Source organism: Prionailurus bengalensis, chromosome D1, assembly GCF_016509475.1.
Source record: "Prionailurus bengalensis isolate Pbe53 chromosome D1, Fcat_Pben_1.1_paternal_pri, whole genome shotgun sequence".
Taxonomy (NCBI): Eukaryota; Metazoa; Chordata; class Mammalia; order Carnivora; family Felidae; genus Prionailurus; species Prionailurus bengalensis.
Genome location: NC_057346.1, coordinates 64,915,792 through 64,942,847, shown reverse-complemented (window position 1 = coordinate 64,942,847; position 27,056 = coordinate 64,915,792). Strand labels below are relative to the sequence as shown.

Below are 27,056 nucleotides of genomic sequence, written 5' to 3'. Positions count from 1 at the left end.
TGGGGAACATTGCCATGTTTATTTATTCATACCTGCCTCATTCCACAACAGATTGGGGCTCTGTATCTATCAGAACTGTGGATAATTGTGCTGTATGCATGGGGTGAGTGATTCCATTCTGCCAGAGATCTACTTAGATGCTATGGGGGGCGGGGGGGAACGTCTCTTCATTGCCTACAGTCCCGCCCTGAGCTTGGCAGAGTTGGCAAAACAGCTGCAGGCACACAAAGCCAACCCTCTCATGTGACCAACCTGGAAAGACAGAGGCCTCAGCACATGACACAGACCGGCACCACAGCCTGAGCTTGTGACCCACACTAGGCTGAATTGGACAAACGCGTGGGAAAGATTTGAAGAAGCCCCTCTGGACAGGCACAGCTGCCCTCTGTCACCTGTGCCACTTGGCATGCCTGCTGTGAGAGGGAACCGCTTGCCTGCTACCTGGCTTCCATCCAGATTCCAGAATCTTTACCAAGGGCCTCAGTGTGCTGGGGAGCTTCACAGGGAATCCCAGCACAGACAGCACTTCCTGAGAGTTTGTATGCTGAGGGCACGTAGGCAAATATAACCTGATGAGGGTTATTTGCTTCGTGTCAGTTTTATTGTGTTTCTAGCAAGAAAAGAGACACAGGGGAAGGCAAAACAAGATGAGGCTACAGCGGGGGTCCTCACCCTTAGGCTGGTTTTCTGGGGGAAGTAGCTTTTGAAGGGCTTATAGGAATGTCTTGTGCAGACATGAAAAATGGCCAAAGGGGGCAGACCATTATTTTTAGGATGAAATGATGAACATATTGCTTACAAAAGGTTGGGTGAACAAACACACATATTCGATGCTTCCTTGGGCAATGGAAAGACTATGGGATTTGCAGTATCTTCTCGCCCTATTTTCATTTTGTGGCTGTGTTACTTTGGCTCACCTCAACTTTTCTCATCTCTAAGCTGGCAATTATAAAGACTTCTGTATGTCTCAGAAGAAGACATGGGATGGGGATTAAACGACGTACCTAGGTGCAAACACTTTGTAACCAGCAAGTGGTATTCACATGTGAATGGTTTTGCTTCACTATTTTATCTACTTAGCTTGGTGGCGGGGCAGAGCTAGGGGAAGTGGAGATTCAACATCAGGAAAAGATTGTACTTTAGTGGGGCACTGACAGAAAGAAGAATACCGACAGGTATTTATGAAAGAGGAAAGAGCTTCAGGAAAGGCCAGGAAGGAAGCCAGGAGTACTAGGCAGTGGCCTTCATTTCTAATTGCTGGCTGAGGGGAACAAAGAAAAGGATGGACGTAAGCTGGATCAGAATGTGGAAGGCCTAGAGAGCCTGGAGGTTTGGACGGGTGATGGAAGTAGAAAATGTCTGAACGACAGACTCTCATCTAAGGTCTTGGAAAACACCTCAGGCCATAACATCCGGGGAAGGATGCATATGCAAGCCTGCTTCTACACCCTATGACTGTCTGTGATCAGAGGGACACGATAGTATAAAGGGGCTGTGGCCTCAATGTCCTGGAGAGCAGTGTCCACAGCCACAGTGCCTTTCCTCCTTGCTGTAACGCATTACTCCAGAGGTTGCTTTCTCTTTGTCTGGAGTTTGTAAATGATCTGGTTTCCATCATTCCAGGCATAGAGCTGCTTATCTCTGGGGTTGTAATGGATCACGGAATGACTTCTCGGCCTCCTGGGGAAGAACAGTTTGGGCAGATCCTCCTCACCGATAGTGCCCAGTGGATCATAGACACAGGTGACACGATGGGGGCCATGGCCACCAGAACTATAGACCACATAGAGAACCCCACACAAAAGGAATGCGGCTTCGGCATCCTGGCTTCTGCATGGGGTGTCCCATGAGTGTTCCACTCCCAGTGTGCCAGGTTCAATTTTTGTGAGAACCAAATGGCCAGAGATGCCTGGCCCTGCGTGGATGGCCCAGAGCCCATGCTCATCCACAGCCAGGTCAATGTACGTTGACGGGGAGTGCTGGTAGACCAGCGCTCGGCCTGCCCCTCCCGGGAGCAGCATTCGATCTTCCACAGTCCTCTTCTGCAGATTATATTTGATTATCTCATTGAGAGTCCCTTGGTTGTGAAAAAACAGAAAACCTTTGTGGATCACTTGGCCTGTTCCCTGCCAGGAATGCGTTAGGATGAGCTTCCGTGGGGCTGGCTTGGTGCTATCCTCCATGAATGCCCGCATGTTTGCAAATTCCCACAGAGTTTTGTTTCTGGATCCGATTAGGAAATAAACCTTTTGGGAACTGCTGGCAGCATCTTTCATCCAAGAGCCATGTGTATCCATAGTCTTCTTCACTATTTTCAGAGACTTTATGCCCATCAACATGTTGTCACAGCCTGGCAAAACAGGAGAAAAAGGAGAGAGACTTTGTAAACATGAGAGGTCTGCTTTTCTCACAGATTTCTTTTTTTTCCCTGCTTATTGTTGCATAGTCTACACGCGATGTTACATTAGTTTCACATGTACAACATTGTGATTCAACTTATCTATACGTTATGCTTGCTTACAGCAAGTGTAGCTGCCATCTGTCATCATACAACCGTATGACAATACCATTGACTATATTCCCTATGCTATCTATGCCTTTTATCCTCATGACATTAATTTCTTTTTTTTTTATTTTTTTATTCTTTATTTATTTTGAGAGGCAGACAGAGCATGAGTGGGGGAGGAACAGAAAGAGACACAGAATCCGAAGCAGGCTCCAGACTCTGAGCTGTCAGCACAGAGGCCGATGTGGGGCTTAAACTCACAAACCATGAGATCATGACCTGAGCTGAAGTCAGATGCTTAATGGACTGAGCCACCCAGGCGCCCCATGATGCCTGGTCATTAATTTCTTAACTGGATGCCTGTACCTCCCACTCCCCTTCACCCATTTTGCCCTCTCCCCCCACACCCCAAATACTAGTTTGTTCTCTGTATTTATAGGTCTGTTTCTGCTTTTTTTATTTTTAAGATTTCATATATAAATGAAATCATATGGTATTTGTTTTTCTCTCATTTATTTCACTTAGCATAATACCTTCTAGGTCCATCCATGTTGTCCCAAATGGCAATATTCCTTTCTTTCTTATGGCAGAATAATATTTCATTGTCTATATACCGTATCTTCTTTATCCACTTCTCTGTTGGTGGACACTTAAGTGCTTCTATGTTTTGGGGATAATGATGCAGTAAACACAGGGATGCACATATCTTTTCAAATTTAGTGCACTTTGGTATTTTGGGGTAAAAACCCAGTAGTGGAATTACTGGATTATATGGTATCTCTATTTTGAGGAACCTCCCTACTGTTTTCCACAGTGGCTACAATTTACATTCCCACTAATAGCACACGAGGGTTCCTTTTGACTCTACATCATTGTTAGTTGTCTTTTTTGATACTAGCCATTCTGACAGATGTAAGGTGGTAGCTCTTTGTGGGTTTGATTTACATTTCCCTGATGATTAGTGATGTTGAGCATCTTTTCATGTATCTGTTCTCACTGATTGCTTTTTTTTCCCCTTCAGTGTCTAGAATAAAGTTATCACACATAAATCAATCACAACTTATAGTATGGTTCAAAGAATCAAAGAATTAAATGAATAAATGGGTCTCTGTTAAGGGAGTTGCTGTCGAATTATAAGAGTCAACATTTTATTCAAGTCAGGATATAAACAGCTATTTGCTGGGTCAGAGACCCTGTTCACTTTCTTGGGGTTGACACAGTGAGAATCACTTAGGTGTGAAGCCACCTAGTTCAATTCCATTTGCAAAGATCTTACTGGGTATCTACTGTGTACTTAGCTTACAAGTCTCCCAGAACCATGTTAACTAAGTATTGAGAATAAAAAATATATATAATATCAATCCTAAACCTTGAAGAGATCACCTTCTAGTGAAGGATTCTGGCCCTTAATACTACTAGAACTTTATAAGAACTCTATTCATCCATCCACTTATTTATATGAATGCATGCATTTGGTCAGTCAGCAGATAATGGATACCTCCAAAAGGCAAGGTACTGAGATAGGTGTTATGGGGTACAATAGGCTGAGGTACAGTGATAAATCAAGAATGGTTCTTGCTTAATAGGCACTTAACTACAATATGAAGTTTAAAGTGAATTTTTTACAAAAGGACAGAGAATGGTGCTGTCATTTAAGGAAGGGGATAATGTGTATTTGAATTGACCCTTGAAGGATGCCATTCAGAGATGGTTGGGAATAACATTCTTTACAGTTAACAAAACCACATTTGGGAAAGTCCTTCAGGATCAGTGTTAGGAAAGTAGTGCAGGGTTTAACCCAGTATAAACTACATACTTGCTCTTGCCCCAAACTAGATGCATAAAACAAAATCGATTGAAACCAGCTCTGTGCCTGGAACACTGAGGGTGGGGCTAAAGAATATAGATTTTATTGTAGAGGCAGGTGAAGAGCTACTGAAGTTTTTGAGCAAGAGTGAATCCTGGTCAAGATTAATTAAGCTGGCAGTTGTGTGTATGATGGATACATGGGAGGGAAACCAAAATCAGGGAAACCAATTAGGAGAGTATTTCTATAATCCAAACAGGATCATAAGGGTCTAAAATAGGTGGAGGAAGATGAAGTTAAAAAAAAAAAAAAGGTGGGGTTACATTTTTCCAGCTTTTCTACTTTCCTTCGTGCAAAAACCCTCCCTTCTTGGGGTGCCTGGGTGACTCAGTCGGTTAAGCGTTGGACTCTTGATTTCGACTCAGGTCATGATCTTACACTTTCTGGGATCAAGTGCAGAGCCTGCTTGGTATCCTCTCTCTCCCACTCTCGGCAACAACCCCCACCCCCGCAATAAATAAATAAACTTAAAAAAAAAAAAAACCTTCCTTCTTTGTATCTCATGCTATCAACTCCTTCTAGTCTAAATCACTAAGAGCTCTCCAGGACACTACCCATATGCATTAGGAACCTGAGCACTTCCAACCTCTTCAGCTCCACAGCACCTTGCTTTCAACCTACTTTAGCAACCCCTCCATGTCCATACTCTGGATCCCCACCCCCCCATCCCCTGGAATTGTTCCTTATGAGAAATGTAAAATTCTACTACCCTACCCTCTGCAACAACACTTTGCCTTTCCATTTCTCACCTCTTTGCTCTTACCCCCTTTGCTCCTCCATTTCCCTGGGCCCTGGAGTCCCTTGACCTCTGCTTTCTCCCAGGCTGTCAGCCTCCTTTTCTATCCAACCTGGACCACTGTAATACCTCTCTCACTAGCATGCTTACCCCCCTAGTTATTCCACAATATGCACTCTACAAAAATCCGTGGCCCTGAGTGAATCCAAACCTCTGGCTGTGTCCCAGAGAGTTGCGTGTGGTGGAGAAGATCTCCCAAAGGTGCCCCTGCACATATGGCATCTCCATCCTCAGCTGGGACCTAAGTACATACTGCTCTTTCCATGGTTAGTCCCCTATCTTCCACATAGCAGGTATCTTAAATCCCACCCCCATATACTCACACTCTACCCCATCAGTCTCTTCACCAACAGCAGATTAATTCCTTTGCAAAAATAAATACCACCAGACATGAAGTGCCTCCACCTCTGTCCCTCACTTATAAACTTCTCTTAAGTTGTTCCTACCCTTGCTATGCTCCCACACATCTTAGAAGAGGCCACATCATTCCTCCTGTGCAAGACTAATTCTTTCACTTGTGCTCTGATCTCACTCTTTCCTGGCTTCTTCTTGATTCCCTCAATGAATTGCCTCCTTTCTGTTATCTTTAATTTCTCCTTCATGGCTAGTTCCTTAGCTTGTAAACACTTTGCCTATATTAAAAAACAATTCTCCCTCAGGCACCATTTTCTAGTTACTTCACTCTTTCTGTCATTTTACATAGTTTCTGTTCCAGAACAGTTTGTTCTCTGGATCTACTTCTTCACCTCCCATCTTTCACTTCAAAATAACTCTGCAGAAATCACCCTCCATAATGTCACTGGGGACCTCCATACTGAAAACTCAGACCTTTACGTTCATGTCTTACTTAATCTTCCCATAGAATGATGGTATTGATTAATTCCTTCTTCTTGAAGATTTCTTTGCCCTTGATCTTTGTGTCACTACAGTCTCTGTGTGTGCCTCCTACTTGCTTCTTCTCTGCTTATGGCAGTGACAGTATCTGTGTTCACTAAATGCCATTTCATTTTCCTCTTCCCTACTTCTATATTCTCAGCTTTCTTTGTAGTTAGGCTGCATCCACTGACCCGTGTTCTGTCCAAAGAGATGTGGACAGAAGTGGTGTGAGCCATTTCGACCTGGCCCTTAAATATGCTATCTTCCAGATGACCTTTATGTTTTGGAATTCTCGTGGTGTCCAAGCTAAAGAGGGATATGGGCCAAGATGAAATTAGTTCCACTGGTCATTTCAGGACCCATTAGGACTGAGTCATCAGCTCTAATGATGAACTTGTTGGGACTGCACCATTAGACAGTCTACAGAGTTACAGAGATAGAGAGTGGTGGCTTACTAGAAGCATGAGGAATCCTGCAGGTATCCCTCAAACCCTGCTGAGGTCTGTATCATGGGTGGGACAGGAGCTGTATGGGCCTCTCTCCTTGACTCCTGGAGCATTTTGTAGTGGAATTACAGGTGTATAACAATCTTTCTGGGACAACTGAGCTCTCTGGGGGTTTCCCTCAAGTCTTTGCAAAGGTTTTGGTATAAGAAGCTGGATGGGCTCATGGGTTGTCATTTTCTTCTTAATAAATGTTTGGGTGCTGCAGGACAACTGGGGACTATCTAGAGTCAGAGGACAGAAACAGGGTGAAGGAAGAGAAACTAGACATGAAGAAGAGAGGTGCATACCCAGAGAAGTCCCAGAGGTTCTGAGGTAAGCAAGCATTTCAGCAAACTGCTTGTTCTGCCAGCTGTTTGGCCAGCCATCTTACCACAGTTCCTTAATCCATTCACCATCCACTATTATTATACCTTCTCTTCCCTCCTCAAGCCTTCATCATACCCTCCTTACTTTCATATGAAGATCTTGCCTCTTATTTCACTTTCTAATGTGCCCCATTTCTCTCTTGCACTTTATAATAAAACTCCTCAGAGGAGGAATTTCCTCACCTCCAATTATGCCCTAAGCCATTCTAATCAGACTTCAGGCTCTCACTGATCTAAACTTCCCTGCCTATGCCACAGAATCAGTTCTTCTCAAGGTCACCAACAACCTCCATGTTGCCAAATCCAAGGGTCAATTCTCAGTTTTCATCTTAACCAACTTCTCAGCAAAATTTGATTACTTGATTGCTACCTCCCCTTGAAACTCTTTTGTGTGGATTCTGGAACACCCTTCCTCTTGTTTGTCTTCCCATCTTTCTGGATTTTTTTTTTTTTTGCATCCATTGTTGGTTTCTTTTCCTCTCCCACCCATAAGTGCTTTGTCCTCACACCCCTTCTGTCTGTAATCACTTTCAGAACCACCTCATTCTATCTCATGGCTCTGCATACCATTTCAATTCTAATTAATGATAAATTCTGAAGTTGTCTCTGGAATGACATCCTATCAGGATGTCTACTACGTCCCAAACCCACTTATCCAACTGCCTGCTCAGTAGCCCTACTTGGATATCTTCAAACTTAACCTGTTCAACATAGAACCCTTGCTTTTATATCCCAAACTCTTTTCCTCCCTACTCTTCCCATTTTAAGCAAAAACCATCAACAAAGTTTCTTATCTATAAGTAATTTTTTTTTCCGAAGGGGAGAAGGGGCAGAGGGAGAAGGAGAGAAAATCCTAAGAGGATTCTTGTGCCCAGCATGGAGAATCCTCCACGTTTGGCTCCGAGCCTGATGTGAGGCTCCATCTCACAATTGTGAGATCATGACCTGAGCTGATATCAAGAGTTGGGGGACTCCTGATGGCTCAGTTGGTTAAGTGGCCAATTTCGGCTCAGGTCATGATCTCACGGTCTGTGGGTTTGAGCCCCGCATCAGGTTCTGTGCTGACAGCTCAGAGCCTGGAGTCTGCTTTGAATTCTGTGTCTCCCTCTTTCTCTCTCTCTGCCCTTCCCCAGCTCATGGCCTGTCTGTCTGTCTGTCTCTCTCTCTCTCAAAAATGGGTAAACATTAAAAAAAATATTTTTTGTTAACAAAATTTTTTTTAAAAAGTCATAAGCTTAACCAAGCCACTGAGCCACCCAGACTCCCCTAGAAGTCATTCTTAACTCCTTTCTCTCCATCTTCCCACCACCACCAAGTTCTGATAGTAAAACTAATCTTTAAATTATGTTATACTTAAATTTAAATGCTCAAGGGGCGCCTGGGTTGCTCAGTCAGTTGAGCCTCTGACTCCAGCTCAGGTCATAATCTCATGGTTTGTGAGTTCAAGCCCCACGTTAGATGCTGTGCTGACAGCTCTGACCCTGGAGCCTGCTTCAGATTCGGTGCCTCCCTCTCTCTTGCCCCTCCCTTGCTCACGCTCTGTCTCTCTCTCTCTCTCTCTGTCTCTCTGTGTCTGTCTCAAAAATAAATACTAAAAACAATTTTTTTAATGCTCAAATATATTTCTTTCCTCCTCTTCCCACCATTCATCCCTGTACTCCCTGAATTCTTCCCTCTTGCCTAGACCACTACAGTGGTCTCTAATTTGTCTCTCTGATTTTACTCTGGCTTACCTATAATATGCTTTCCACAAAGCAGTAGAAGTAATCTTTTTAAAAACATAAATTATGTGGCTGACCTGCTAAACCCATTCTCCTATCATTCTTGGAATAAAATCCTAACCTCTTACTCTGTCCTAAAGTACCTACCTGATATGGCAGCTGTATCCTCCACTCTCCGCCCCGGCTCACTGTGTTGTGATTACACTGGCTTTCTTGCTATTCCAGGAGCATGTCAAGTTTGTCTCTGCCTCATGGCTTTTGTACTTGTGATTCTTTCTGCCTTGGGTACTCTTTTCCTTGATCTTCCCACAGTCTGCTCCTCTCATCCTTCAAGTCTTTGTTTCAATATCATCTCCCTAAGGGGCTTCCTGTGACTGCTGCATCTAAATTTAAAATGACCTACTACAACATCTTTCTTATATCCTTGAGATCACTTGTCATATTCTGTAATTATGTCATCTGTTTTATTTATTAGCTTATTGACCTTCTCCCCCACTAGACTAGAAGCTCCACAAAAGTAGGGCTTTTGTCTTCATGTTTACTTTTGTACCGCCACTGCCTAACTCAGTGCTTTATGGGTTCAATAAATATCTATTGCATTGAGGGAAGTAGATTCATTCAAACAGATGTTTTTCTAGGGCCTACATAGTACTGTGCATCTGGAGTTCTGACCACAGGCCTGTCTTAAGTAAATAATAATTTGTAAAGTACTTTAAAGCTTTTAAGATACTTTCAAATCCATTATTTCATTTGAAAATCTGACACAAGGTTCTTATCAAGGAGCATATGGCAGGAGAGGGCGTGGGGAGCAACTCTAGCTGGGGAGAGCAGAGCCTCAGCAGGTCAGTCCTTTCCAAGGTCAGGTCATCAGTGGCTGCTCCCAGATGCCCAGAGGCCTTGCCTGGTCCCTACCATGGCCAGGGACAGACTTTGGGACAAGCTTTAGAAATCTCTTAGCCATCAGTTGCCACCATATCCCCCTGTTGACATGCTTTGCCAGCCCGAGGGATTGTTTCCCCTTGCCTCTGGGTCTACTTCAGCCTGGTTACAGTCATCACCCCTCGTCTGTGAGGGATAGGTTCTAAGACCCCTGGGGATGCCTATATATCTATATCTGTATCTATATCTATATCTATATCTATCTATATCATCTACAAACACATACTATGTTTTTCCCTATACATTATACATGGACACTTGTGATAAAGTTTAATTTATAAATTAGGCACTGTAGAGATTAACAATTATGATAGAACAATTATAACAATATACTGTAATAAATGTTATGTGAATGTGGTTCTCTCTCTCTCTCAAAAGTATCGTACTGTACTGTACTCACACTTCTTAGGATGATGTGCGATGATAAAATGCCCATGTGATGAGATAAAGTGAGGTGAATGACATAGGCACTGGGACACAGCGTTTAGGCTACTACCGACCTTCTGACGTTCGTCAGAAGGAGGATCATCTGCTTCTGAAGTGCAGTTGACAGCAGTCACTGAAACTGTGGAAAGCAAAACCACAGATAAGGGGGGATTAATGTACAGGAAGCATTCCCCCTGGGGAAGGCAGAGAAGGCTGCTCCAGCTACTTTAAACATTAGGCGCTGCAGGACTGCTAACAGAAGGCCCCTCACCAGGCTGAGCCTGGGAGGCGGGGCATGGGCGGGGCGGGGGGTGGGGTGGGTAGGGGCAGCTCCAGGCTGTGGCTGGAAGAGGGAGGAGGGGGCTGTTCTGTTTATCAGGGCCCCATCTCTGCCAGGTGAAGTGTACCTTTTCTCAGCTTCCCAAGCAGAGTCTGTCTCCTGCGGATGCTTTGCTCTTCTCACACTCTCTGGTGATCACGGAGGGTGAATGAATGAATGGGGGTTTAAGTTTACAACTGCTCATAAATGTCTTTAATGGGGAAGAGGAGGGGTCCATGGGCCACCAGAGAAGCTCAGAAACTGTTTCTGATTGGAGAACAAGCACAAAGCCTTGAGAAGTTAATAAATACGTACAAATACACATAATGTGCTTGGTATGGTGATAACTTTATTTACATCAACTTGTCTAGTTCTTACAATAAGCCTAAGTGGTAAATATTTCAAACTCCATTTTCTAAGGGAAAAGAAAGACTTGGATAAGTTACTTAGAAGGTCACATGGCTATAGGTCCTCCTAACTTAATGTGCACCAGGAGGCAGAGCTAACCAGGAACCCTCCAGCCAGCCCCAGGGCAGGCCCATCCCTACAGGAGGACAGTCAGCAGGCTTACAGCCCAGCTACAGAGGGGGACTATGGCTAAGAACAAGGCACATTCAATGTCTCATGAGTGAGAAAATGTTCATTTAATATACAGCACAAACTAATTCAACCATTCTTCTTTCTCCTTCTATTCCTCCTTTCTCATGCAGAATCCTTAGAGAAATAGCAAAACAAGAAGAGTGTTGATAGATGGTTTTGATTAGGCAGAGACAGTTGTGAGAGTGCAGAAACACACAACTGCCCCTTGTGCTCCTCCGATCCTTCCTTTGTAGAGGGAACCCAGCACTGGGAGTCAGAGACCTGAATGCTCTGAACCCCATCTCTGGTTCTCCATGTGTCTCCCTGAAAGTCCTTTGGTCAATCCGCCCTTACCTATCCTAGCCTTAAAATGAGGAGTTCAGCCTGGAGTTTCTTCAGGGCAGATAGTCTATGATTTTTATAAATTCCTCTTCTTTTTGGAATTTGGAGAAAATATACTTAATAGTGTTTGAGTAAAAGGTAAGTTAGAAGTCCCTTCAGTGCTTTTCTTCAGAGAGAGATAATTAGCAGGAGAAAAGAGCTGAGGAAGAAATACATTTAAAAGCTTTGAGCTCAACAAAGATGCAAATTATTTAACAGAGACAATGACAATGAAGGATCCAACTGCAAATCAGAGAATGCAAATCTATGGTTTTCCCTCAAGCACAATTGGAGGCAGGCAATTAGGACAGAGTGTGGCCCAAGGCCTCACAGTGATTTCATATACAAATAACACTCTTTGAATTTTTAAAATACTTTTTCCCTTATTTAATGGCAATACTCTCCAGACCTGGTGAGACTTGTTCCTCTATAGGGAGTGATGCAACTCCCCTGTGGTTATATTTTAGAAACATGGTCTGGATGTTGGTGGAGAATGGACTGGGGGTAGGGGTGGGAAACAGGGGGCACAGGGAAACAGGTAGAGAGTCTGTAGGTATAATCCAGATCAGAGATATCCAAATAATGATGGACATGGCAAAATAAGGATTTGGGAAAACCTTAGGGAAATAGGGGTCAGGTCTTAGCGACTTGGTAGATGGAGGGAGCCCTCAAGGCTAGGGGCGATGGAATGCACAGGAGAGCAACAGAGAAGGGAACCCAGGTTTGCTTGGGGAAAACAGGGATGAATTCATTAAAAAAAAAAAAAAAAAAAGAGAGAGAGAGAACGCCAGGGGCACCTGGGTGGCTCAGTCGCTTGAGTGTCTGACTTTGGCTCAGGTTATGATCCTGCTTCTGGTGGGCTGAAGCCCTGCACTGGGCTCTGTGCTGACAGCTCAGAGCCTGGAGCCTGCTTCAGATTCTGTATGTCTCTCTCTCTCTCTCTCTCTCTCTGCTGCTGCTCCCCCATTTGCCTTCTGTCTCAAAAACAAACATTTAAAAAAATAATAAAAAATAAAAAAAGAGAACTCCTATAAAACCATGAGTATTTTGACTGCTTCTTGAAATTCTGTGCTATGGGGGCGCCTGGGTGGCGCAGTCGGTTAAGCGTCTGACTTCAGCCAGGTCACGATCTCGCGGCCCGTGAGTTCGAGCCCCGCGTCGGGCTCTGGGCTGATGGCTCAGAGCCTGGAGCCTGTTTCCGATTCTGTGTCTCCCTCTCTCTCTGCCCCTCCCCCGTTCATGCTCTGTCTCTCTCTGTCCCAAAAATAAATAAATGTTGAAAAAAAAATTAAAAAAAAAAAAAAAAAAAAGAAATTCTGTGCTATGAAACTTGACTTTTTAAGCACCTGGATTGTATTCAGGTTAATAAACATTAGTCAATACCTATCGGGTGACAGTACAACGTCAGGCTCTAGGATGACAAAGATGGAAGGTCTCAAATGAGCAGTTAATTAGAAAAGCTTCCAGCCAGTCAGTACAATGAAATTGTCAGCATGGACTTAATTTCTTCTAGAAATTAGGGCTGTTTCATGCTTTCTGCTACAGAATAAGTTTCAGATATCTCTGCACGGCACTCAAGGTGCTTCATCTGACCTCCTCTTGGCACTTCCCCACCACACTGGGCTGGTCACCGGTCACCAACTTGCCATGACCTCTTACAAGTCTTAGACTTCACCCATATTTTTCCTTAGCTTTCCATATTTTGCCTTCACTCACTTGGGATACATCTACTGGTCCTTCAAAACCAAATTCTCTGGCTCCTACAGGGCAATCTGTTGCTCCTCCGTGCATCCCAAGCACTCTGTGCAGGTGCCTCCCAGAGCAGTTCTGGTGCAGAAGTAGATTTGCTTACTCACTCTGTTTCCTAGCAAGCACTTTACACAGGGGCTGTGTCTTATTTGTTTTTATCCATAGCTCCTGGGACCCACTACATATATCCTGTCTATTTAATCTCTTACTGCTTAACTGTCCACAAACTCAGGAATCAATTTGATTCAGAGAATGCAGTATTAGTCAGTGTCCAAACTTACTATCCCAACTCATGGTATGCCAGCTTAGAAATCAGATTTGAATGGCAAGAGGTATGGGCAGACATGAGCAGGTGCTATTTCACACTCTTGAGTGCCTGGGTAGATGGATGGCAGGAAAGAGGGAAGGCTGGCTTGTGGGAAATGGTACTTAGTGAGTGAGCCACAGTAGGATTTGGCTTTGCACGACTGTGAATCCAGGGCTTTAAAAGAGCCTGGCATACAGCATATGTTGGTTTTGGTGAGTCCTACAGAAGTCTGTAGTAAATCTATATTAGAGGTTTTTCTAGGTTCCCAGACTAACTTCAAACTATTCCATGGTACCCAGTGTCGTACCCTGACAGCCTCCCTTTATTGGTGATTAGCAGCAGCTTGTGAGAAAGAAAACAGACTTGATACATGGCTGGTAGCCTGCATGGCTCTGTTCTCCAGATCAAGTTGAGAACTTCACGGGAGCGGATGGAAGCCTGCAAGATGTGTGAATGCGAGTGTGAGTCTGGCCTGCTTCCACTGTGGGGTCCCTCTCGCTGGAATCCAACACAGCCAGACTCCTTCAGATGCTTCCTTTTGGAATTGGCCAGCTCTCATAACCTCCACACCTTAGCTGATTTTCTTCCATGGTATTTATTATCTTCTATCTGACATGCTTTAAATGTATCCATTAACATATTTATCGTTTGACTCCCCTCAATAGAATGTAACCCCCACAAGGGCAAGGCTTTGTCTAATCTGTTGTTTTTACTGTTGTATGTCTGTCCTAAAAGAGCCATCTGGCACACACTATAATTTTTCTATTTTAATTATGAATACAGTGTTAACAGATATAAATTACATCAAGAAAAATTCTTTGGGGTCCTGAATAACTTTTTAGAAATGTAAAAGTTTCCTGAAATTGAAAGTTTGAGAATGCTGTCCTAGCGGGTCCAGGCTGGTCAACATGCATGGGAAGTGAGGCATTGAAGTGGGCAGTCTCTGAGGAATTTCCGATCAAACAGCTCCATTTTGAACCAATTTTCTGACTGTTGCAACATTTAAGCATTCCAAGGTTATAATTATGAACATTTTTGTTTTTGTGTATTGTTCATTTCAAAAATGAGCTGGTTCTTGTGGGTTTTTCTTGCATAGTGTTTTTTTCTTTATTTTCTTCCTGTAACATTCTTACCAAACTAAAAAAGATGGAAATGTTCTTAGTTTCTAGGTGTGGTACTGCCATTCTCCCATTTGCTTGGTTGGAAAACAGAGTCATTTTGACATTGTACCACAGATTCTTCCTGTGAGATAAGTCTCACTTCATCCTGTTCTCATCCTTCCTGTCTCAAAGTCTAGGACTTGCTCTCCTGAACTTGAACTTTGCAGCAGCCTCAAAATCATCAGTCACACTAATGCGCAATTTACTGCTTCCATATAGAAATTGGCATATGTAAAAACTGATCTTGATTACTGCCTCTTTCCAGGAGCATCAGGACCTTTTGGCTTTTGCCTTATGAGATGTTGTTGGAGGTTCTAGTGGAAGTGTGGGCTCTAGAGCCAGGCTTGGAACTTGCTTTGGCCCAAAGAATTCAGTACAAGGGACCAGACCTTTAGTAGGCTTGTGCCTCCTTCCTCAGAGGTCTGCCTCTATCATGGGAACAAGCCTGCCCAGGTTCACTTCCTGAAAGATCAGGGACCATGTGGAGGAGACCCAAACCATCCCAGCTGAGGCCCTCCTCAACCAGCCATCCCCTGGGCAATGTGCCACTGAAGAACCCACCCAAGAGCAGCCAAGCCTGGCCCGGACCAACAGAACTGCCCTGCTATCCTATAGACTCCTAAGAAATAATGATTATTGTTTTAACACACTAAGTTATAAAGTGGTTTGTTTTGCAGCATTCTTGTGGCAACAGAGAATTGACATGGGTGGGGGTGGGGGGATGGAGAGCAGAAATGGAGGCTGAGATGAATGTAGTGTGTCTAGGGCAGGGGAACATGCTCCTAGCCAGAGCGTGGGAGGAAGATGGGGCTGCGTGAAACACTCAGCACCATAGTTTCGTCATCTAAAAAGAAGTCATAATTGTATCTCCCTGGCACGGGTGTGGTGGGTTTTGGGCAACATAACAGACAAAGGGCTTAATACAATCTTTGGCAATTAGTTGCCTCCACTCTCTAATAAACTATTCCCCAAGGTCAGAAAATATTGATTTCTACTCTGTTCCAGGCACTGTGATAGACTTGGAAAGCACAGTATGAATAATGTAGGGGTGCATGAACTATATTTTGTTTTCCAAATAGCACATCAGACACAGCATAGAGCACTGAGAGGATGCGAACAGGCAGTAGTGACATAAGATGAGGCTGAGAAACATTCAAAGTTCATGTGTTCAGCTGTTAGCATGTTATCTACCTTTTTACAATAAAGGTAAATACAGTAAATATAGTCTATATGATATTCATAGTTTTTATTTAATCAGAAGATGCCACTTTCATGGAGAATAACAAAAGAGTTAAAGAAAGCTAGGTCGGGGTCAGGTTGTAAAGGGCTTTCTTTTTTTTTTTTAATTTTTTTCAATGTTTATTTATTTTTGAGAGACACAGAGAGAGATGGAGTGTGAGTAGGGGAGGGACAGAGAGAGAGGGAGACACAGAATCCAAAGCAGGCTCCAGGCTCTGAGCTGTCAGCACGGAGCCTGACGCGGGGCTCGAACCCATGAACCGTGAGATCATGACCTGAGCCAAAGTCAGACGTTTAACCAACTGAGCCACCCAGGAGCTCCAGAGGGCTTTCTTTATATTATGTTATGGGGTTTGCTTTAACCCATAGGTTGTGGTTACCATCAAAGTTGATAAAGCAATGATGCAGTAAATCTGGCAATATAACCCTGGTGGCAACATAGGACAGAGCCCTGGAACAGGGAGAGGCTGGCAGCAGGAAGCTTGGTCAGCAGGCTCCTGCAGTAATCAGGACCAGAGATGATGAGAGAAAAGTGCAGATGGAAAAAATAAATTTGAGGGATGTTCAGAAGGAAATATGTACTGGATAGGGTGACTGGTCAGATGAGGGCCAAAGAGATGCTTCTGAGATTTCTAGCACAGGAAAAGTGTGTGTGGAACTCTTCTGCTAACTCATGGGGGGACAGAGATGATTGTTTTAATTTTAAATGTAAATGGGGGCACCTGGCTCAGTCAGTTAAGCGTCAGACTCTTGATTTCAGCTCAGGTCATGATCTGGCGGTTTGTGAGTTCGAGTCCTGCACCCAGCTCTGAGCTGACAGTGAGGAGCCTGCTTGAGATTGTCTCCCCCTCTCTCTGCCCCTTCCTGCTCCCCCCTCAAAAGTAAAAATAAGCAAATAAAAAATAAAAATTTTAAATCTAAAAATTTTAAACATAAAGTAAATGAAGGAAAGGCAAATAATTAAAAACCAAGGAAGTAGGGGAAAATTTTTGACCCTTCTTGGCCAGGGTTTAAAAGAATGACTTAAAGTAATCTGTTTGTGGGGCGCCTGGGTGGCTCAGTCGGTTGAGTGTCCAACTTTGGCTCAGGTCATGATCTCATGGTTCGTGGGTTTGAGCCCTGCATCGGACTCTGTGCTGACAGCTCAGAGCCTGGAGCCTGCTTCAGATTCTGTCTCCCTTTCTCTCTACCCCTCCCTGGCTCGCATTCTGTCTCTTTCTCTCAAAAGTAAACATTTAAAAAAAAATTAAAGTAATCTGTGAGTAAGAATCGTCATCAAACAGTGACCAAGGGGAGGGACATGGTCTTCATATGTGTCCCACAACGAGATCACAAGAAGCTGGGCCTCCTGGGTGCAGGCACGGAGTCTCGGAACAGTGGGCTCCTACCTCGAGTGCTTCCGTGACAGACTTGGAGATGGCCTGCCTGGTTCTCTCTTCTGTGTACACCCATCCTCCCCTACTGCCAGTCTGTTCCATGCACAGTGGCCAGAATGACCTTCCCCAACCTCTGTCTGAGCTCTGACACATCCCTGCTCACCACTCTTAAGCACAACAGCATGATGGGAGAGGTTAGAATGTGGAGGAGTCAGCCGCCTTGATCTGAATCCCAGCTCTGGCATCAACTGGCTGTGAGACCTTGGGCAGATTGCTTATCCTCTCAGTGCCTTGATTTCCTCACGTACAAAACGGGGGATAACTATAATACATATACATAGGGGTGCCGTGAGAACTGGATGATATAATCCAGTAAGGTAAATTCTTAAAGATTATTCAGTTAATGAACACTCACTAAATATTAGCTACCATGAGTCACATTATTTTCATTTCTCATAGCTTGAAAGCGTCGACTGGCTTAGCATGAAGCCCCTGCCCAGTTCTCTCGTCTGCTCTCCACAACTTCTTCCTCCACCTGAGGTCTGAATGCCAAGCGCCATTAGGCCTCTGTGCTTCCGCAGGCTGTTCCATTTGCTTGAAGCAGCCTCTACCCTATTCTCCATTCAAATCGTTCTTTTCCATTATTAAAACTCAGCTTGAGGGTTACTTTCCAAATTCCACAGTCCCTCCCCGCCCATCTCCACAGCAACCCTGACCTTGCTAAATTACTCAATGCCTGCCCCTGTGCTTCTGGTGAGAGCAGTCATCACTCTGGCTGTTACCGCGGGTTTGTTTAGATGGCCTCCCCACTTGGCTGTAGCTTCCTGAGGACAAGGATGTTACCCTATTCAATGTCCCATCTCTGATGCCTGGCACCATGCCAACGGAGACCTGGAATTCACTAGACATTTGCTGAATGAGTGAGCAAATGAATGAGTTATAGAGAGAGTGAATGGGTGCTCACTCTACCTGGAGCCAAAAGCCATCAGCTGAAACAACTTTGGGACCGTCTATTAGTATCCATAGTGATGGGACTGGAGGTATCTTCTTAGATTGCAGGCCTTCCAGATGGATAAACAAAAGAAGTGCTGTGTATATAGGCCCTTCTGGACCCAGCACGGTGACCTATGGAACCCTGCCGGAGACGGCCCAGGATAAACATTATATACATCTCTGGTGTTGCTGGCCCTATATTGCAGCAACTTCTGGGTAGAAATGTGCGTGTGCACACAAGTGCGTGCGCACACACACACACACACTCTCTCTCTCTCTCCCTCTCTCTCTGTCCTGCACTTACACTTGTGTGTACACTCTCAATCCCCTCCTTTATAGTAAATACATTGCCACAAATTAGAGTTATACCTCTCTTAATGTTTTGTGCCCTGTGTCACAAACTAGTGGACCTTGGGAGTTGACTCACAGAGATGTTTTATTTGGCTGCCAGGGTTTTTTTTTTTTTTGTTTTTGGTTTTTTTTTTTTTCGTTTTGTTTTTAATGGCTTTGAATATAGGGCAGGCACATTTATAATACCTGAATGGATCCCACAGGCATTTAAATGTGCAGCAACAGATTTTCTTTTTGAAACATGATCTAACAAAAGATAGGAGTTATTTAATTCAGGAGAGAGAGGGTTACTTGAGGTCACATACATGCGGCCTTGCAATAAAAATTGCTGTGCTGAAACAGGAAATAAAATAAAATCCGCTATAATGGCTTGTTTTGACTGCCTTTAGAATTTTTCTTCACAAGCTATTTGCGAGTTAAAAAGAGGTTAATACTCTTATCCACACAAGAATGTAGCCTGCAGAATCTGCAAAAAACTGCTAGATAAATTCTCAATCTGGGTATCTGAGGCAATGTGCTTTGCCCTAAGTTGCCAAGTGCAATGCAAAATTTCTTTTTACTAATAACAGAGTGCCAAAGACTTCGAATGACTTTTAAATATAAGTTGGATTGTGTACAGCAACGTTCAGTCATTACATTCTAAATTCTGTGTGTGTACGTGTGTGTGTGTGTGTGTGTGTGTGAGAGAGAGAGAGAGAGAGAGAGAGAGATGGAGAGTGAAGGAGAGAGGAAGAGAGAAAGTGTGCATGTTGGAGTTAAGATTTAAGAATTTGAGCTAACCCCAAAACATCCCTGGGATTGCTGCCCTCACGTGAACACCATTTGCGGATTATCTCTAAATAAAGCCTAAAGACTTGAGAACAGCTCTATAGGAAATGGCTTCATTACAGAACAATTCTATCTTATTTATCATCCCCAGTATCTGACCCTTTCTGGTTGACTGAGAAATATTCCAGGAATAAATGCAAACCATTTTAGACTGATGTCAGAATTTTCTCGAAGTATCCTGAGACACAGGGTAGAATCTCCCAAGGAAGCTGCATCATTCTCTCCCTATGGGATTTCCAAAGAAACTCTCTCTCTCTTTTTTTTTTTAAGAGAGAGAAAGGGCACAAGTGTGTGAGGGCAGAAAGAGAGAGAGAGGGAGGGGAGAGAGAGAGAATACCATGAGGGGCAGAGAGAGAGAGAGAGAAGTGGGGCTCACCCAATATGGGACTCGAATTCATAAACCATGATATCATGACCTGAGCCGAAGTCAAATGCTTAACAGACTGAGCCACCCAGGTGCCCCCTGAAGAAACTCTCTTTAGAAGACAGTGTATATGTATGAATGAAACCCTGTGATGTGACAAACCCTCCCTGGCCTGTAATCCCAAGGTGTTTCCCAACACACACAAGGGTGCTGACATGAATCTTAAGGATTTTAGTGGGAGTTCTCTAGCTGGCTCAGTCTCTTCTGGCCAAGGTTAGAAGACAGGAAGATCAGAGCCTTGTAAGAAGAAAGTCGATACATGTAATTAGTGACACCAGCTAGGCCTAGTGGACTAGAGCACCAGGTAGGCAGAGTTCTAAGATGGCCCCCAAGATTCCTTCCCCTGGTGGACGTACCCTATGTAATCCCCTCCCCTTGGCTGTGTGTGACATCTGTGAATATGACAGGATAGCACGCATGATTTGGTTACATAACAAGACAAAGGTGGAGGGATTTTGCAGATATAATTAAGGTCCCAAGTCAGTTGATTCTGAGCTAACCCAAAAGAAGGTTATTATGGGTAGGCCTGGCTTATATCACATACAAATTCTTAAGAGGGACTAGGCTGAAGAGAAACACTCTCCTTCTGTCCTTGAAGAAGCAACAATGACATTGTGAACTGCTGATGTCAATGGGCAACACAAGCCGAGGGCCTCAGTCTTAGAGCCGTAAGAAAGCAAATTCTGTCAAAAACTTCAGTAAGCTTGGAAGAGGACCCTGAGCTCTGGGTGAGAATGTAGCCCAGCTAATACCTTGACCGTATCCTCCCGAGGCCTTGAACAAAGGGAGGTGAAACTGTGCCTAGACTCCTGATCCACAGATTCTCTGAGATAATAAATGTACCTTGTTTTAAGCTGCTAAATCTGCAGCAATTTGTTACTCAGCATTAGAAAACTAAGATAGATATAGTTACTAACAGAAATGGCAAAAAAAGAGGGGTACCTGGGTGGCTCAGTCGGTTAAGCATCTGAATTCTGCTCAGGTTATGATCTCGCAGTTCATTGAATTCGAGTTCCGCATGGGGCCCTATGCTGACATCTCAGAGCCTGGAGCCTGCTTCGGATTCTGTGTCTCCTTCTCTCTCTGCCCCTTCCCACCTCGCACTGTCTCTGTTTCTCTCAAAAATAAATAAATGTTAAAAAAAATTTTTTTAAACAAAAAAGAAATGGCAAAAAAAGGAAAAGTGGGGGATGGGCACAGAATACAAAACACAGAAAAGTCTATTCTTGAGCGGAGAAACTCTGAAAATAATACGTCAATACTAATCACACAATTGTGGTTGTTTACAGGTTTGTCTTCCCCTAAACTAAGCTCTGAGGGGACTCTGCCATCAGTATCTCCTCTATGGACAATTTTTACAGCCTCCTCCACGGGCCACGCTGATCTAGACACTGTGAATACAGACAGGAAGATGTCTGTATGTTTATGGTCTGGTTGAGGAATAAATACACACACATATGTTTGTGGTTGAAAGTATTAATGCTCCCTTGGAGGATTTAATGAGCTGCTCCAGGAGCACCAGAGGTCAATCTGCCTGGCAGAAGGGATTCACAGAGAATTCACAGCATTTTTGAGTCAAAAAGGGGGAATAAGAAAAACTATATATATAATATATATATTATAATATATAATATATATTTAATTGCAACTGCATGTGGGTAAAGTGTGAGAGAAGAAGCAGCCAGAAATGAACTTGAGTCATTTCATAAAGGGCCTTTCTTATATAAAAGGCCAAGAGATTTGAGTGGAAATTTTGGTGTTGATAGTTCTACACAGAGGAGTAATGTGATTAATTTTGTATTGTGGAGAGGTCTGTGTGACAGCAGACAGGAGGCAAGACCGGAGGCAAGAGGAGCAGTAAGAAAGGAAGCTCAGAGGACAGACATGTTCTGCTCACGCCTTTATCCCTACTGTGTAGCACAGGGCCCGTCCAGGGGTAGGGGTCAAAAGTGTGGAATCTTAAACCAATGAATCATCAGTCAAGGGCTCCAGAGGGAACAGGCGTGGAAGAAGCAATCTCTGAAAAGTTGAAAGTTTTCACTCACCATGGAAGAGGGAATATTTCAGGCCTCCAGTGTCTGAGGGATGAGGCAGATGATAAGGGTTCAAAGAGCAGCAAGTTCAGAATCAGGACCTCAGCTGGGCTCTAGCTGGAGAAGAAAGAGGCAACCCCAAGGACTCAGGGATCTAATCTAGCACCACCGTTCAGGATCCGGGTCCTGCCTGACCCCTGGCAGGAAAGCTCAGGCACATTAATAATACCCAATCCTCCTCATCAGCTTTTTAGGCAGTCTCTGTTCATCCTCTCCTAGATCATCCTTACCCTTTCCCTCCTTCTCTCACCCCATGTTTATCCCCAGTTTCTCCCTCTCAGAGGATGATTCATCTCAAGATAATGTCAAGGCCAAAAAGGATCAATTACTCATTCAACCAACTTGATCAACTGCTTCATATTATAGATAGGCACCCTTCTCTCTGCTTTCTGTTCTCCTTTCCATCAAAACCTAATAACTCCTCTGTCCATGCTGACAGTCTCTCCAACAATCCATTCATTTGTTCACTTAGTTATTCACTGACAAATATGTGTTGAACACAGACACTGTTCTAGGCACTGGGGCACAGCATTGTGCAGGATCATATAGAGCTAACATTCTAGATGCAGAGGCAGAAAATAAGCAGTGAGCAAATAAATGAACTAGAAGATTTCAGGGTAATTAAGTTTTCTGAAAAAACAAATAGTAGAGTAATAGTGCTCCAAAACTCCTCCTGGGTTTCTTATCTTAACGTATTTGAGACCAACCACCCAAAACCTAAGTCAAAGATCCGGAAAGTGTCCTGGACTCATCATTTTCAGTCATTTTTCACCTTTAATTATGAGTCACCAAGCCATGTGGATTCCAACTCTCAATGGCTCTCAAATCCATCCGCCCTTCTCTATCTCAATGACACCTAATGCAGACACTATCACTTGTTGCCCCCAATTGCTACAGTAGTCCCCCACTGGTCTCCTTTCTCTAGTCTTGCCCTCTTCCTTCATGTCATGTCCCTAATGAACATTGTTTAGTGGTTCTCTATCATTTTTCCAAATCAAGTTCAAACGCCTGAGCTTCACATGCAAGGTCTTTCATTGAACCCTACAATCTTGTTTCTTGTTTTGCAAATGCATCTGCCCCACTGAGCTTCCCCTCGGCCATATCTGCAGACCTACATGCCAAAGTGTTCTATACTCTCATGCCTTCAGTACATTGTGCCCTCACCTCATGTACTCTTTGCTCATTTTTCTCTAATACTTTGTTTAAAACTCAGATCAAGGGGCACCTGGGTGGCTCAGTCAGTTAAGTGGCCAACTTTGGCTCAGGTCATGATCTTGCGCTTTGTGAGTTTAGGCCCCAGGTTGGGCTCTGTGCTGACAGTTCAGAGCCTGGAGCCTACTTAGGATTCTGTGTCTCCTTCTCTCTCTGTCCCTCCCCTGCTTGTGATCTGTTTCTCTGTCTCTTAAAAATAAATAAACATTAAAAAAAATTAAAAAAAAAAACTCAGATCAAGTGTCACATCATTTAGGAAGACCCATCTTATGATGACCCATGGAGTTCTTATCAGGATTACACTGAGAAGATATATGAAACCTTTAGCACAATGATGACACTCATCTTTTATCTTATTTCTCTGATGGAATTTCTCACATTTGGGACAGACACAATTAACATATAAATAAAGTTTTCCTATTTGCAGTGAAACCATATCAGAATACAGACTCTGAGCTGGGTGACTTGTCTCCCTCATTGTTTTAATAAAATGGACTCATGCACAGGAAATTTTCTTTCTCGCTTATGTTTTTCTTGCTTGATACTCGTTATTATAATTTGAGCTCCTAACCATTATTCTTAATGGCCTGGAAGGGATTTGAACAGGATCCCAAAATGGAAGACAAATCCCCTAGATATCACCATCCTGACAACACAGTAATGATTCACTGCAGTCCTCAGTCCTGAGGGTTGACCAATGCCATTTACAATTTCAGACTATCTCTTGGCACATTAGCAGCCGCTGCCTACTCTCAGGGCACTGGGGGAATCTGCCAACCTTCTACCCTCCCTGGAAGGATCTGGTACCACACACCTCTTCCAAACCAAGGTCTATCTGGAGATGTGCTTTCCTAGCTGACCTCTGACACTGGAGCCCTGACCTTCTATGGGGGCTTTAAGAACTCTCTATGAAAGGAAAAGCTGCTTTCTGAGAAGGACTTTTTCCTTCAGACACCTGTTCCCTGGTAAGGTTTCCCTCCCAGAGCCTGCCCCCAAAACTGTACATCTGGTTCTTACTCTCATACCTGGCCAGACCCCTATCTGTGCTGAGTCTGTGTCTCTGAATGTGAGTCCCTACAAGGGCTGTAAAAGACATGGTTCTCTTACTTGCATTCAGCAGAGTCCGGATCCTTTTCTCTTCTTCGGCCTCTTGGATGAGCTTTTCTGCCAGGGTCTTGTCCTCTGATTCCAGGCATATGTCAGCTTCCCGCAGGTACTCCAGGTAGTCTATCTCGCGTTGGGCACGTTCGACTCTCAGGGCCAGGTTAGCCACTGCACTCCTATACTCACTGGTGGAGGTCTGACATCTTCCCAGCATAACGGATAGGTTTTTTGAGAACTCTTGGAAGTCGTGAATGTATGCCCTCGTTGCTTGGGTACATTTTTCCAGTCCTTGCTTCAGTCAGAAAATAAATTCTCAAATTATTGCTAGTTACTTAAATTGGTCAAGAATACAAATAGCTATCATTCGCAGAAAAATATTTTTAAAATACAAATAATCAGGGGTGTCTGGGTGGCTCAGTCAGTTAAGCGTCCAACCTCAGCTCAGGTCATGAGCTCGCAGTTTGTGAGTTCAAGCCCTGTGTCGGGCTCTGTGCTGACAGCTCAGAGCCTGGAGCCTGCTTTGGATTCTTTCTCCCTCTCTCTCTGCCCCTCCCATGCTCATGCTCTGTCTCTCTCTGTCTCTCAATAATAAATAAATGTTAAAAAAATTTTTAAAAATCCCTCAGGGTGAGAACTGTATTACTTTGTAAGTGTCCACATTGGTCAACAGTGACTGCCACCTGGGATTTGACTTCCCCTCCAAGTCTTGACCAGGGTGGGAAGATCTATAGGAACCATATCCCCATCTTTTAAAAAAATCCACATTCATAGCAATCAAAGTGTCTGCACTTTATACCCTTTTCTGCAGAAAAACTTTTCAGGTATTGAGGGAAACCTGCAGGAATCCCAGGGCAAGCTAGTGCTAAATGCAGGGGGCCCAGGGTTGAGCCTAATTCTGGCACTTTCAAGGAGGTACCCTGGGGAGGAGCTGTCTGAGGAAAGAGCAAGTAAGGCAAGCAGCAAGAGGCCATGGCCTGGGACCATCTTGTTCCCTGCCCCCAGCCTCAGCTGGTTGGCTGGACATTAGGAAATGCGTTCAGCCTGCTCTTTGGAATTATTTTACTTAACCAGATCATCAACTAATTTGGACTTTAAAAATATTCAAGAAGATATAGAAAATAAATATTGGAAACAAGAGTGTCTTTGGAAAAAAAAAAGTGTCTTTGGAAAAAGGTAAAGAATTTATCAAAATTTAACCTGTACAAAAGCAAGGCAACTGAGTATGAAATAATGGCAACGCCAGGGGTATGCCAAAGGCTAGGGCACAGGGTTACATTTGTTGCTGGGAGCCTGTCTGTGCTGCAAAAATTGTGGGTTTTACAAATTTTAGTGAAGTGGCAGCTGCAACCCATGGGGAAGGGGACCCCCAACACTTTCTCTCTAACACTGCTGAAATCTACTCATTTTTTTTCTTTTGAGAGAGAGAGAGAGGCAGAGCATGAGTGGGGGAGGGGCAGAGAGTGAGAGGGAAACACAGGATCCGAAGCAGGCTCCAGGCTCTGAGCTGTCAGCACAGAGGCCAATGTGGGGCTCGAACTCACAAACCATGAGATCATGACCTGAGCAGAAGTCAGCGCTCAACAGACTGAACCACCCAGGCACCCCTGAAATCTACTCATTTCTAAACCCAAGTGCAGTTTGGCAAAGGAGCTAAGATGTACCCTCTTGATATAATACCATAACTTTTTACAGTGGCCTAATATTTTATCATAAAAAAACAAAAGGAAAACTAACATCTACTATCATCCTGATATAGTAAAATATGAATAAAAAGTGACCAAAAATTTTAAATTATTTTTTGTTTTTAATGTTTATTTATTTTTGAGAGAGAGACAGAGCATGAGCAGGGCAGGGGCAGAGAGAGAGGGAGACACAGAATCGGAAGCAGGCTCCAGGCTCTGAGCTGTCAGCACAGAGCCTGATGCAGGGCTTGAACTCATGAACTGTGAGATCATGACCTGAGCTGAAGACTGACACTTAACCGACTGAGTCACCCAGGCACCCCAGAAGTGACCAAAATTTTTAATTTTCATATTTAAATAATGGAACTATTGAATAATAACAACACTTTGTAACATTTACCGCCATGCCAGGCAATGTTCAGAATAGCCATAGGAGATAAATTCTATTATCATCCCCACTTTACAGATAAGAAAACTGTCAGATCAGACCACAAAGTGAAGCCTGCTCAAAGTTTGGGAGTGGTGCAGCCTGGGCTCTGGAGCCAGCTCTCTGAACCACTAGATGATAAAAAATCTCAAGTGTAATGTTGGCAATGTATTTATGATATATGTGGGGAAAGTGCATCCCAGTAGAGAGGGAAACAGGGGTAAGATAACGTGACTTCCGGGAGGCATGTTTCCCCGGATCAGGTGCACAGATGCCACCTACCTCCAAGACTTGAAAGCGCTGGTAGATGTAGTGCACCATGGCCGGGTCCTGGGCACACTGTGGAGGGAGCAGGAGAGCCACAAGGAACAGAACCAGGAAAGCAGATGCTTGCTGAAGGGCCATCATTGTCCTGCGAATCACCCAAGGGTGGAATCTCCTGTGCTGTGCTTCTCCAAGAAAACTCAAGGGTCCAGGTAGCAGTCTCCCACTTTCTAGCCACTGCTGTGAAAATCCTCCACAAACAGCCAGAGAGCAAAGCCTGCTTGTTATTCCACCAGATGCGTGATCTCACTTTGCAAGCCAGTGATCAAGTCCAGCTGTTGGCAAGCCGGCCCCTGGAGGCCTTGCAGGTCGATGTGGGGTAGAGAGTTCCTTGGGTCCATCTGTTATTATCACCCTTCACACACACTGATCCTCTCCAGGCTAGTGGCTGCACCCTCTTGCAGGCCTGGGTGAGTGTGCACTGGGGTGGGGGTAAGGGTGGGGAGGGCAGCCCTCCTCCTCTCCTTGGCTCCTTGCATTTTACTTCTGCTTTCCTCCTCCCTAGC

General features: G+C 44.1%; 1 protein-coding gene across 1 annotated transcript; it reads right to left on the bottom strand.

Moving 5' to 3' along the window:
* OLFML1 (olfactomedin like 1) lies at window positions 1-27,056 on the bottom strand. Its single transcript, XM_043580552.1, has 3 exons — window positions 26,509-27,056; window positions 24,121-24,409; window positions 1-2,350 (listed from the first exon to the last, which is right to left on the bottom strand). The coding sequence occupies exons 1-3, from the start codon at window positions 26,632-26,634 to the stop codon at window positions 1,560-1,562; spliced, it is 1,206 nt and encodes a 401-aa protein (XP_043436487.1). The 5' UTR covers window positions 26,635-27,056; the 3' UTR covers window positions 1-1,559.